The sequence below is a fragment of the Tachysurus fulvidraco genome, chromosome 8, assembly GCF_022655615.1.
Source record: "Tachysurus fulvidraco isolate hzauxx_2018 chromosome 8, HZAU_PFXX_2.0, whole genome shotgun sequence".
In the NCBI taxonomy this organism is placed as follows: Eukaryota; Metazoa; Chordata; class Actinopteri; order Siluriformes; family Bagridae; genus Tachysurus; species Tachysurus fulvidraco.
In genome coordinates this window covers 25,311,932-25,324,998 of record NC_062525.1, presented here as the reverse complement: position 1 = coordinate 25,324,998, position 13,067 = coordinate 25,311,932, and the positions used below count along the sequence as shown (strand labels likewise).

Sequence of the window (13,067 nt, the reverse complement as noted above, 5' to 3'; positions counted from 1 at the left end):
TATTTAACCAGCTAACTAAACTGTCCATAAATACAATACAGTACATAGTTACATAATATTAGCTACCACTATTTTCTATTTTTTTTAACCATAGATTGTTGTACACTGGTGCTTCTTGTCTGGCTAATGAATTTAAAGAGAAAGAACACCCTGTATGTTCAGTTTTCACTTCCAATTACCTCTATGTCCATGAAGATACCCAAAAAATAGCCCTCCGCTAGTACCGCCGTCATTAATTTGTTCTTTTCCCTCTTTGTTGTGCGATGAAAGCAACGCCGCTGATCCAACTGTGTCGCTTGCTTAATTCCCTGTACGACGCTGTACGGCTAACATTCCAAAACAGGCCCTGAATAAGATTAATCCCGGTGAGTCATTGCGACATTTTTAACTCGTGTCTGTCTATCAAACTGGGGATAAATGAAATCCTGCTTCACCAAAACTCCACACTTCTAGCATCTCTGATCCTGTTTTAAAAGCAAATAAATGGTAAGTTCAAGCAGCTGGTACTCCTGAGTGAGAAATAAATAGGTGTGTGTGTGTATGTGAGTGTGTGTATATCTGTGTATGCCGGTGTGTGTGTGTGAGCAGAATGTAATGCCCGTTGCTTCTGCAATAGGTTAATAGTCTTACGGAGTAATCAGTCAACGCTACCTGCAGTTCCATCGCGTTACGTTCGTTGTCGGCCTCATTATTCTCCAACTGTTGTGTTCTATCCACTTCATGGCAGGAGGTAATGATGCGCTGCTCCAGAGGCATCTAGACAGGAGAGAGTAATGGATTAGGTGTGTTGACGGCTCGGCTGTCAGAAGCACTGTTTGCTTACTTCACAGTCGAAGCTGACGGATTTCGACGCCGACGCTCGACAACCTGCTCAATAATAGAGGTCTCGCTCTGCTGAGCGACTCGAAATAGGCGGAAACAAGTCGGTCCAGATGATACGCTGCGATATTGTGTGATATGGTATTTTCTTATCAACTTTTGTTTGCAGCTGCAATTTTGACAATTTAGTGCCTTATCAGTCCCAGGCCTGTGGTTGGGAGGCTTACTGCAATCTTTGGAACGTTTCCTTTCACCCTTGGTCTAATATTTGATGGCATTTATTGTGTAGTGAATGGACAGTTTCTTGTATTGGAATGCACCAACCACTTTGGGAAATTCTTGACCTTGGATGCAGGAGCAAGCCAGTGAGTGCTTCTGTGTTTCTGTTGGATTAAAGACAAAAGAGAGAACAGAGAGAGAGAAAAGAGTGCAAAGCTACGTATTAGCTTATTATCGTATTAGCTTATTAGAGGGCAGAAACATCCCTGTGTCCGGACTATGAGCTTGTGCATGCAGATCAGATTGTGCTTTCAGAGATACAGTACGAGTGATCTGTTAAATGGCCAAACGTTTGTGGACACGTGACTAATAACATACAGTAGTTCAAGTTCAAGTTCTCTTTATTTATATAACACATTTAAAACAGCCATAGGACTGACCAAAGTGCACGATATAGCACTATTCGGATTAGTTTTACGTGGGGACGTGGAGTAAGGCAATTTTACCTCAGGACGTCTGTAATATTAATTGGCCAATTCGCACAGGACAAGGCATCTCAGTAAAACTAGCAGAAGTGGGAGGGGTAACTCGCTTTACGCACCACAGTAACCTCCTTGTCGTCATGTGCGTATGACATCGCTTCCTGTTTCAAGCGCCTCCATGCAACTTTTAAACAGGAAATGACGGAATTTTACCATACATATTTACAGCGGGTCTATTCGGACGGGATCAGTATTACCTGAGGTCATTTTTCCGGACCTTTTTACAAAAGGTAAAAGTCGTCGTAATCTTTACTGACATTAGCCCTATTCGGACGGGACTAGTTTTACGTGGGGACGTGGGGGGTAAAGTAATTATTACCAGAGCTTCTCGGTGAGTTTAGTCCCGTCCGAATGTGCCATCTCGGTAATCATTATGGACAATGTCAGTAAAGATTACGGCGACTTTTACCTTCTGTAAAAAAGGTCCGGAAAAATGACCTCAGGTAATACTGATCCCGTCCGTTTAGACCCGCTGTAAATATGTACGGTAAAATTCCGTCATTTCCTGTTTAAAAGTAGTTTTTGGCGCGTTTTGCAAGCATGGAGGCGCCAAGTTGTCTGTTTGTGCACGTGATAACAGGAAGCAACGTCATACGCATATGACAACAAGGAGGTTACTGTGGTGTGTAAAGCGAGTTACCCCTCCCACTTCTGCTAGTTTTACTGAGATGTCTTGTCCCGTGCGAATTGGCCAATTAATATTACAGACGTCCTGAGGTAAAATTGCATTACTCCACGTCCCCACGTAAAACTAATCCCGTCCGAATAGGGCTTAAAACACTAAAACAAGCAATAATAAGAACAGTTAAAGAACAAAAAGAAGGATTAAAATGAAAGGGAAAACTATGGATATGCCAATGAAAAGAGATACGGTTTTAAAAGGGACTTAAAAATGGACAGAGAGTATGCTAATCTTAACTCGATGGGCAAACCATTCCAAAACTGTGGCCCAATCACCGAAAACGCTCAATCCCCTCTATGCTTAAGTCTTGAGAAGGGAACAGTGAGGAGGTTCTGCTTGCCTGATCTTAGGCTTCTGTATATATATATATATATATATATATATATATATATATAGTTTATGAGCTGGTTAAACATCACCTTCCAGTCTTCTACTTTCTCTTCAAGGTTTTACACTAGATGTTGGTGTGTCGATGTCTGCTCATTCAGCTGAATCTGGGGTTCAGTCAGCATCCCAGTTCATCCCACAGGTATTCGATGGGGCTGAGTCGGTGTGCGGGACACTCAAGTTCTTCCACATCGACGTTTGCAAGCCATGTCTTCACCAAGCTCTGTGCTTTGTTATGCTGAAACGGGTTTGGGTCTCATAGTTCAGCTGAAGACAAATTCTCGAGTAAACTCGAGTTAAACAATGACATTCTAGAGAATTATGTGTTCACAAGTTTGTGCCAACAGTTTTAGTACCACATAGTCCACATATGGATGTTATAGTTAAGCAGATACAAACTTTTTAGCCATTTTATTTGTAGTGTAGCTTTTTTGTTCTACCTCATGGATGTGATTTTCTCTCAAGGCACGACAATGAACAAAACTTTGTACCGTCTTGTGGGAGGAAAATCTGTAAAAATGCAGAAAATGGGATTTAGTGAAATTAGATTTGTCTGTCCAAAAGCTATTTTAGATGTGATGAGCAAAGACTATTTATAATAATCAGCCGGAGTGAGCAGGAGGGACCACCGACCGAAGTCGGGTTTTTACGCTGCATGATTTCTGTCCTGATTTTGCTGTCGCAGACAAAAATCGCACATCGAAATAGACTGAGATGAGATCAGACCTGAATGTGATGTGCTTGCCTGTGACTGATTTAATGCCACCACACACAGGCATCAAAAGACCTGCAAGAAAAGTTTTCAAGTAATTGCAGGGAGACCTGGTCTGAACACTCATACGAGGGTCTGAACACTCATACGAGGGTCTGAACACTCATACGAGGGTCTTCTTGACAGCGTCACCACAAAGTCTGGAATATACAGGTATCTAGAAGGCCTGAGGAGTCTCGTGCTCACAGTTTAGGCACGGTGGCTTAGTGGTTAGCACATTCGCCTCACACCTCCAGGGTCGGGGGTTCGATTCCCACCTCCGCCTTGTGTGTGTGGAGTTTGCATGTTCTCCCCGTGCCTCGGGGGTTTCCTCCGGGTACTCCGGTTTCCTCCCCCAGTCCAAAGACATGCATGGTAGGTTGATTGGCATCTCTGGAAAATTGTCCGTAGTGTGTGTGTGTGAATGAGAGTGTGTGTGTGCCCTGTGATGGGTTGGCACTCCGTCCAGGGTGTATCCTGCCTCGATGCCCGATGACGCCTGACATAGGCACAAATTCCTCGTGACCCGAGAAGTTCGGCTAAGCGGTGGAAAATGAATGAATCTATATATCTGTATTATTTGGAACATGTATAATGTATATAATGTAGTTCATCACAAGTCTATAAACATTCTGACAACATGAAAAATGGAATGAAAATCTGAAGAGCTGAGCATCGTTTTCCTTTTCACTCTTGACATAAGCACATCATAATTATAGGTCTTTTGTTAGAAGACATTCGAATCATTCATAAAGGTGAACAGATTCTAATAATATAAGACCTGTGCAGTCAGAGGAGAACAGGTGACCTGTGCAGTCACATGAAACTTTAGATGACGATCCCGATACCCTCTAATATCTATCCTTTCATTCCTACTAGCCAGCACTGTGGCAGGATGATTCTGGCTATATTTAATATGATATCAACAAAATGCATCTATTCACAACCTTGAGAATCTCATATGGCTTTAGAATTAAGCAGGTTTATGAGGCCAAAGGTGTGTTTTGTGGTTAAAATGTGGTTGATAGAGAAAAAAAAAGCCTCTCGGATAAAGCCGGCACACCGTCGCAGGCACACACTGTAATGCTCATATCTATGAAAGTGTTGTTTTGGAAATTGTGGTCACAACATAATAAGGCAATCATTCACAGTCGCGGGTTTTGAAAATCACGTCCATAACACGGTAATCCTAAGCGCGGGTTCAGAAAACGCCTTCGACACCTTTGAAAATCAAAGGTCATCACGTATCTCTGTCTCATTGTAGCTCAGCTCAACATCCCAACCTTGTCAAAGCACGTTGCCCACAGAGCCTTGTTCAGGAAGCGCCGCAATGACCTGAGACATGCAGCAGAACTTCAAAGCTATTTGCTTTGGGATGTTCTAGCTTAGATTTTGTGAATGCTATCAGCCCTCCTGTTGGCTTCAAAGGAAAAAGGTTATGTGCACAAATGCCATTTCTTCTCTTTCTTTCTTTCTTTTTTATTTATTTATTTGTTTTTTTATTTTTTATGCAGCATCCCAAAGGCCTGGTTGTAGGTTTATGTTGCATCTGTGCTGTAAAACTCATCTGATACGTTTTCGATTCATTAAGAAATAAATTTGTTATTAGGAACGAAAACGTTAGCTCTACGTAAAGCGCTAACCGATTGAGCCTCCACCTCCCTGACGAGCTGTCTGTTAGCCAGGCGTCCACATACTGTACTTAGCCGTGAACTGAACTTCCAGGGATTAACACAAGCTTCCTGTACAAGCCATTGTTTATAGTATTCAGATTTCTACTACCAATTTTATTTTCATTCACTCGTTCAAATAGAAACGTATAGACTCTACGAACTGTACAGTCCCTGTGGTGAACCCTGTGTTGAAATGGACCGCCATTGTCATTACTTTTGAACACCATACAGTATATGAGATGTACAGAACGTCTTCCTTTCTTTTCGTAGGTGGGAGGACAGTAACGCCGAGGGAAGATGTGCCGGCGGTCGTGGCTTTCCGAATGGCTGAGGATCGGCATCGGTGTCCTCGTAGTCGTAGCTTCCAGTTGCGGTGAGGACCCAGATGGTAGGTGCTGCTCTGAAATATAACACTAACATGATAATCCATTAAAGACCATTGAAGAATTTCATCATTGTCTCATTATGGATAAAAAAATATTTTGCTGCGTCCTGTATTATCTACACCGGCTCATAAATCTTAATCAAACATTTTTAGTCGATATAAACAATTTAATTATTTTATTAAAATTCAGATCAGAATCAGAATCAGCTTTATTGCCAGGCATGTTTTCACATGCGAGGAATTTTTTTTAGTGCCAGAAGCTCCACAGTCTAACAGAATGACATATACAGTATAATTTGTATGTACACATTTACAGATGTGAAAAGTGCAATTGAGGTATACGATATATACAATCTGTATGTACACACGTGCAATTGTGAAATGTCCAGAGTGAGTGAGTGTGCTGGATGTGAGGGGTCCAGAGTGAGTGAGTGTGCTGGATGTGAGGGGTCCAGAGTGAGTGAGTGTGCTGGATGTGAGGGGTCCAGAGTGAGTGTGCTGGATGTGAGGGGTCCAGAGTGAGGGAGTGTGCTGAATGTGAGGGGTCCAGAGTGAGGGAATGTGCTGGATGTGAGGGGTCCAGAGTGAGGGAGTGTGCTGGATGTGAGGGGTCCAGAGTGAGTGTGCTGGATGTGAGGGGTCCAGAGTGAGGGAGTGTGCTGGATGTGAGGGGTCCAGAGTGAGTGTGCTGGATGTGAGGGGTCCAGAGTGAGTGAGTGTGCTGGATGTGAGAGGTCCAGAGTGAGGGAGTGTGCTGGATGTGAGGGGTCCAGAGTGAGTGTGTTGGATGTGAGGGGTCCAGAGTGAGTGAGTGTGCTGGATGTGAGGGGTCCAGAGTGAGTGAGTGTGCTGGATGTGAGGGGTCCAGAGTGAGTGAGTGTGCTGGATGTGAGGGGTCCAGAGTGAGTGTGCTGGATGTGAGGGGTCCAGAGTGAGGGAGTGTGCTGGATGTGAGGGGTCCAGAGTGAGGGAATGTGCTGGATGTGAGGGGTCCAGAGTGAGGGAGTGTGCTGGATGTGAGAGGTCCAGAGTGAGGGAGTGTGCTGGATGTGAGGGGTCCAGAGTGAGTGAGTGTGCTGGATGTGAGGGGTCCAGAGTGAGTGAGTGTGCTGGATGTGAGGGGTCCAGAGTGAGGGAATGTGCTGGATGTGAGGGGTCCAGAGTGAGTGTGCTGGATGTGAGGGGTCCAGAGTGAGGGAGTGTGCTGGATGTGAGGGGTCCAGAGTGATTGACTTTGCCCTTTTGCTCACTCTGGAGGAGTACAGATCTTGGAGAGTGGGGAGAGTTGTGCCAATGATTCTCTCAGCAGTCCGGACTACCCTCTGTAGTCTTCTGAGGTCAAATTTGGTGGCTGAGCTGAACCAAACATTTACTGAGGTGCAGAGGATAGATTCAATGATGGCAGTGTAAAACTGTTTCAGCAGATCCTGTGGCAGGTTGAACTTCTTCGAAGGAAGTACAACCTCTGCTGAGCCTTTTTCACAATGGAGTCAATGTGAATGTCCCACTTCAGGTCCTGGGAGATTGTGGTTAGTGGGGGGAGAGCAGGGGGGTTCTCCTGAAGTCCACTCTCATCTCCACTCTCCACTTGAGCGTGTTCAGCTCCAGGTCGTTAAGGCTGCACCAGACAGCCAGCCGCTCAACCTACAGTCTGTAAGCAGACTCGTCACCGTCCTGGATGTGGCCGATCAGTGTGGTGTCGTCTGCAAACTTCAGGAGCTTGACAGAGGGGTCATTAGAGGTGCAGTCATTCGTGTACAGGGAGAAGAGCAATGAGGGAGAAGAGAGATAAGACATTGTTGGCGTTCAGAGTGAGACATTCTTACTTCAGTTGCAATATCTTCCCACAAAATCTTAGTGGTTGAGAAAAACACCTTCTACTAGAGGTCTTCTGGGATCTAAAGAAACATACCCGACCCGAAGTGACCCGAATCACTTTTCACCCGAACACGACGTGCATAATTTTTTATTTTTTTTTTTAAAAGACCCGACCCGAGACAAACCCGAAAAAATACGACCCGGGTCCGACCCGAACCGTTAGCAATTTTTTTAACCCGACTGGATCCGAATTTTGCACACACCGATGCAGCCCTGCATGCACCAGTCAGACAGAAAAGTAACCGCTACAGCGTCGAATCGAAATCGATTGACAGGATGTCGCAAGCGGTCTTGGCAAACAGAGGAGAGGTTGGAAAAGGACTCGAGTCGAGGCACACACACGAGATACAGTAGTTCGGGTCTTCTCGGGTCCGTTCGGTAAAAACACATTCATTTTAAATTACCCGAGACCCGATGCCCCTATTATTATACCCGACCCGTGTTCGAGGTACACGTGAAACTTTTAGACCCGAACCTTCTCGGTTCTCGGCTCTGACCTCGGGTTTTCGGATCTAAGTGGACTCGTGAAGACCTCTACCTTCAACAAGCACTTGAGGTATCTCAGAGAGCAGAAACTGGTTCCATGTCACCATTTCCTTTGAATACAGAAGCATTTGAGTGGAAAAACATTTATATGAATATATTGCCCCTAGTACATTAGGTCACATGTGACAAGGGGCTAATGGGGAAAGTCCCAATTGTAGTCAGTATTATTGCACATAACTTGTTAATTATTTGGTCAAACATTATGTTACCTGACACAAATAAGCTGGAAATCAGTTTTCCAAGTGACTAAAACATGAACGCTGTACAAGAACGTTGTGGCTTTTACTCTACCTGTGATTCCTGTAGATTTCGACTTCAGCACTAACACTTGTACCCAATTTGCTTGACTGTGAAATTTGGATGAAATGAATATAATCAACGAACAAAGTACTTGTCTTCTGAATCTGTTCTGTAATGAATGTGAGCGTTATGTCTGTCAGGACGATGCTAATTTCATGCACCTTCAAGCTAGCATTAAGGCCACGTGAAATGTTCCTCCTCATTCCATATTCCGATCAGGACTCCATCCTTGCAGTGTTTTTTCTGTCCCATGACAGGGCAGAGAAAGCACCTTTACACTCCTGTCTTATTTCATGACTGCTCATTTCCCCATATTTCCTTCACCCAAATACACAGACCTAAGGTTATGTTTGAGAAGTGAAAATTTTCCAGCCTGATGTTTTTAGCTCAGTGTTTCTATCTGGCGATGTTCGTTCTTCCTGATATTCATTGTAGGTGTGCTATTGATTTATTGACGCCTTTCTTTTGCAAAATGCCAAAATGTGCTCTGGTTGAGTCTTTAAAAAGAGGAAAAATGTTAGCTTTCCTTCTGATTTATTAGCTTTAGCGTCTGGTGCATTGTGTGACAATGAACTCGGCCCTATTGACTGTTCGTCTGCACAACTAATTGGATTTAAATAGTAGTCACGGCTCAATCGATCGAATGCGATATCGATAAACTTAGCAAAAGGTTAACTTATTGGCTTATAACAGATACCCGTTTTAGCGAACAGGGTTCATCGAATCGAGCTATAAAACTCCTCATTTATGGTTTTAAGCATCTCTTTGGTGCATAGTAATTACTGCCTAATTGCTTGAGTCTAATCTTGTTTATATGAGATGATATTATATTATGTTATATTATATTATTCAAAAGATGCACTTAATTAGCATCCATCTGTCTCTTTTGTGTTGGAAGCGTTTTGGTTTTTCTCCCTGGTGATGGATGACAGAGGCGATCGGTGAGATCGGTGTGTTTATACCCCAAGGACACCGGACATGGTCCATCGCACTTGCACCAAGTTTGGGGACTGAAAACAAATGAAAAAAAAAATTTAAATAATGATATTTCTTGTAGATTTATTATAACTATTCCTTCGGGCTGACGTTTATTCTGCCTCTGTATTTTTAACAGAAAATATTTTGATTGAAATGATCTGAAGTTCTTTTAAGAATGAATGTTATTGCAAAGAAATCCTAGGTACTGTACATATAATATATAATATATAATATAACGTTAATTTGGTCACACGTGAGACTCACTACACTAAAGACACACATGTTATGTTGACCCACATTTTCCAAGCATATTTTCGTAATCGATAAACAGTCACAAAAGGGATCGAATCCTGATGAAAACGTACATTTCTAATGTGGCAAGTAGCAAGGAAAAACTCCCTGAGAAGCCATGACTAAATCTCAGAGAGACTCGGACGAGAACCCGTCCTCTTCCACATGTGCCATTCAGATGATATCGGACTTTACTTAGCACTGAACACGAGGTTTATACGATGACATCTAAACAAACACCTTAAAAATTTTTTTTGGCTTTGAAGCCGAAAAATACAAAAAAAGTGCGTCCACTTATTTGCTGTCGAATGCAACACAATATAAAACGGTAGGAATCTGTTATTACAATAGCTTCAGGTTTCAAAGTAATTGTTGTGCGTATAAAGAGTGCTTTACTTCTTTATATACGGTAAAGTTCTTGTGAACACCGACATAAAGATTATTGATGTGATCTAACCGAGTTACGATATAATAATAGCAAACTGTAAACAACGTATGCGGTCAAAATGTCACGTAGCGACAAGGAGATGAGTAAGAAAGTAAGAAAAAAATATTAACCGAACGTCTAATTGTTTACTATAGCTATTTATTTATATATATCTGTGGATATACTATCAAATTTGCTATAGATTTCTAATGTTCATTGTATAAACATTGTATGTGCTTTATAACTATAGAATAACTATAAATATAACGATGACGACTATAGACTAAACTGTAGAATATTACACAGGTTAACACATTCCGCACATTCTCTACTCTTAACAAATTATTAATGTATTTAGAAGAAATAGGACCGTTTTTCTTTATTTGCGCTACGTTGCCGTAGGAACCATATTAGCGATGTAATTATCACATTAATCACCGCAAACAAACTGAACGTGGTTGATGCAGTACACTGTATAATTTTGCGTTTTATTCGTTTTCTCTGTCGCACCCCGAGCGTTTATCCGATCACGCCGTTAACGGTCCGTTTTGTTTTCGTTTGTGCATTTGTTAACGTGATACCTCTCCACAGTCGATATTAAACCCTCACGACACACACTAAACCCTCAAGTCTTTCCTATCGTCTGTTCCGTGCTACTAATTTCCCTGCTGCTTCCCTCCATCTCCTCCTGCGGTAACTCGCTACGATTCAAATTGACCATGATTTAAGGAAATTGGCTTAGAATCTGTTATATATATATAATTCCATGATAAGAGGGAAAAAGCAGAGAGATTTTGAAATCGCTTCCTTATTAAAAGGAGTGAAGGTTTCACCCGAGTAATAAGGTGGATTGTGTCTCGGGAGAGCGGCACGGTTAAACCCCACCGCTGGTGCACCTTCATATCAGAAAATTGTACCATGCCTTCTTTAGTGAGGAATATGAATCAGCCAGGGGTCAGTCTGGACAAGTCTACAGCGCATGCTGAGGACAAGGGTGGGATTCGCACTGTGAAATGCAATCACATCCATTTTTTAACAGGCAGCTACGTATGCTCCATGGTTCCTTCTAAGAGGCTGCGTCGTGTTAGAGCCGCTACAGCTTATTAGAGTGATAATGCTTATATGTAAAGGTTTTGGTTTTAAAAGCGTTTAAACTCGTAATAGTTTCTGTCGAATAAATAATAATAAGCATCCTATAGCATACGGTATATATTCTATATATTCTTTCATTTTGTTCTTTCTTTCAAGCACAGAGTCAAAGATTTTCTGTTACGCCTGCAATCCGACGTTCCATCTTCTTCTGCCTATACATCACAGGAAGAAGAAAGGTGTCATGATTATGGTCTGAGATGCAGCCTCATACCAGGCCTAAAGAGCATATCTGAGTCTGATTGTACAATTTAGAAGCCATCATAAGGATGCGTCATAGGATTTGCATTTCGTTCCAATTCTGTTGCTCTGTCATTTAAAAACAAGCGAGTTTTATGGCTGTAAAATGACAAATCCTGAAATAACGATATCGGCTAGATAAAAGATTTAAAGGTGCAATAGTAATTTATATTTATATTTCTTATTTGTAAAAAAAAAAAAAACAGACTGGAAAATATGCAGAACATCGTTATAAAAAGTCGAAAGCTTGGAGTTTAAGCCATGGCCTCGGGACAAGTGTAATATGTGGCTGAGAAAATCTGTCTGGGAAACAATTGTGTTATGGTCTGGACTGCTTGTGTGGGTTTAGATTGGCTTCCTGTCAATCATTTTTATAAACACTCCAACAACATCCCTTTACTTTGGCCCCATCTCGCTCAATTTGTAGAAAAATATATGGTCAAAAACGACACACATCCAGAATAGCCAGGTAATTATCCTGAACGAAAAAGAAAAACGTTTTAGGTGCATGAAAAAAGAAGGAACAAGAAGAAACCAGGTAAAGTCCGGATAACCATTAGCAGTGTTTCCTATTGATGAAGTAATGTACATCTGATGCAGGGAATAAATCTGGATCCAGAAGGTAATGTGATGCAACAATTCATTCATTCATTCATTCATTCATTTTCTACCGCTTATCCGAACTTCTCGGGTCACGGGGAGCCTGTGCCTCAGGCGTCATCGGGCATCGAGGCAGGATACACCCTGGACGGAGTGCCAACCCATCACAGAGCACACACACACTCTCATTCACTCACACACTATGGACAATTTTCCAGAGATGCCAATCAACCTACCATGCATGTCTTTGGACCTGGGGATGAAAACCGGAGTACCCGGAGGAAACCCCCGAGGCACAGGGAGAACATGCAAACTCAAGGTTGAGGTGGGAATCGAACCCCCGACCCTGGAGATGTGAGGCGAACGTGCTAACCACTAAGCCACCGTGCCCCCCCTCAATCAAACATGTACTAGAGAAAAGTATATGAACTAATCGAACATGGTTTCCAAATGTTCAGACTTGTGGGTAAAAGGGCTGATCCCTGGGTCCTAGTGCCCCTGCTTCCCACCCATAGCATGTACAGTGGGATCTAAAAAGCAAAAGATGGAGAATGTTGCAAAACATTCATTCATTCATTCATTCATTTCCTAGCGCTTGTCCGAACTACCTCAGGTCACGGGGAGCCTGTGCCTATCTCATGCGTCATCGGGCATCGAGGCAGGATACACCCTGGACGGAGTGCCAACCCATCACAGGGCACACACACACTCTCATTCACTCACACACACTCACACACTACGGACAATTTTCCAGAGATGCCAATCAACCTACCATCCATGTCTTTGGACCGGGGGAGGAAACCGGAGTACCCGGAGGAAACCCCCAAAGGCACGTGCAAACTCCACACACACAAGGCGGAGGTGGGAATCGAACCCCCGACCCTGGAGGTGTGAGGCGAACGTGCTAACCACAAAGCCACCATGCACCCCAGTACATATCACCTTCATACAAATGTATTAGCTAATGATTCTTATACCGGAGCTTAAAGCTCATGAGTGCTCGTTACAAAAGAAAACACGGCGCTCGCGACTCATACCGACTGAACAGTAGGAGCTAAATTTGAAGGCTTTATATTTTTAAATTCTTGTTAAGTCTAGTTACTATGCTAGAAGTGCTAGTTGAGATGCTGTACGGATCATGTTTCGAGAAATCTTGATAAATTGTTAGGAGATATTTATGCTGTCAGAGGAATAGTGTTT

At 42.7% G+C, this 13,067-nt stretch overlaps 1 protein-coding gene across 4 annotated transcripts in view; it reads left to right on the top strand.

The window, feature by feature from the left end:
- pcdh15b (protocadherin-related 15b) overlaps positions 1-13,067 on the top strand; it is a 199,087-nt gene that overhangs the window by 14,227 nt on the left and 171,793 nt on the right. For all 4 annotated transcript variants that reach the window (XM_047817912.1, XM_047817910.1, XM_047817911.1 and 1 more), the window contains exon 2: positions 5,344-5,461. In XM_047817912.1, coding sequence (XP_047673868.1) covers positions 5,371-5,461 — 91 coding nt within the window. In that variant the 5' untranslated portion in view covers positions 5,344-5,370. The remainder of the gene's footprint in view (positions 1-5,343; positions 5,462-13,067) is intronic.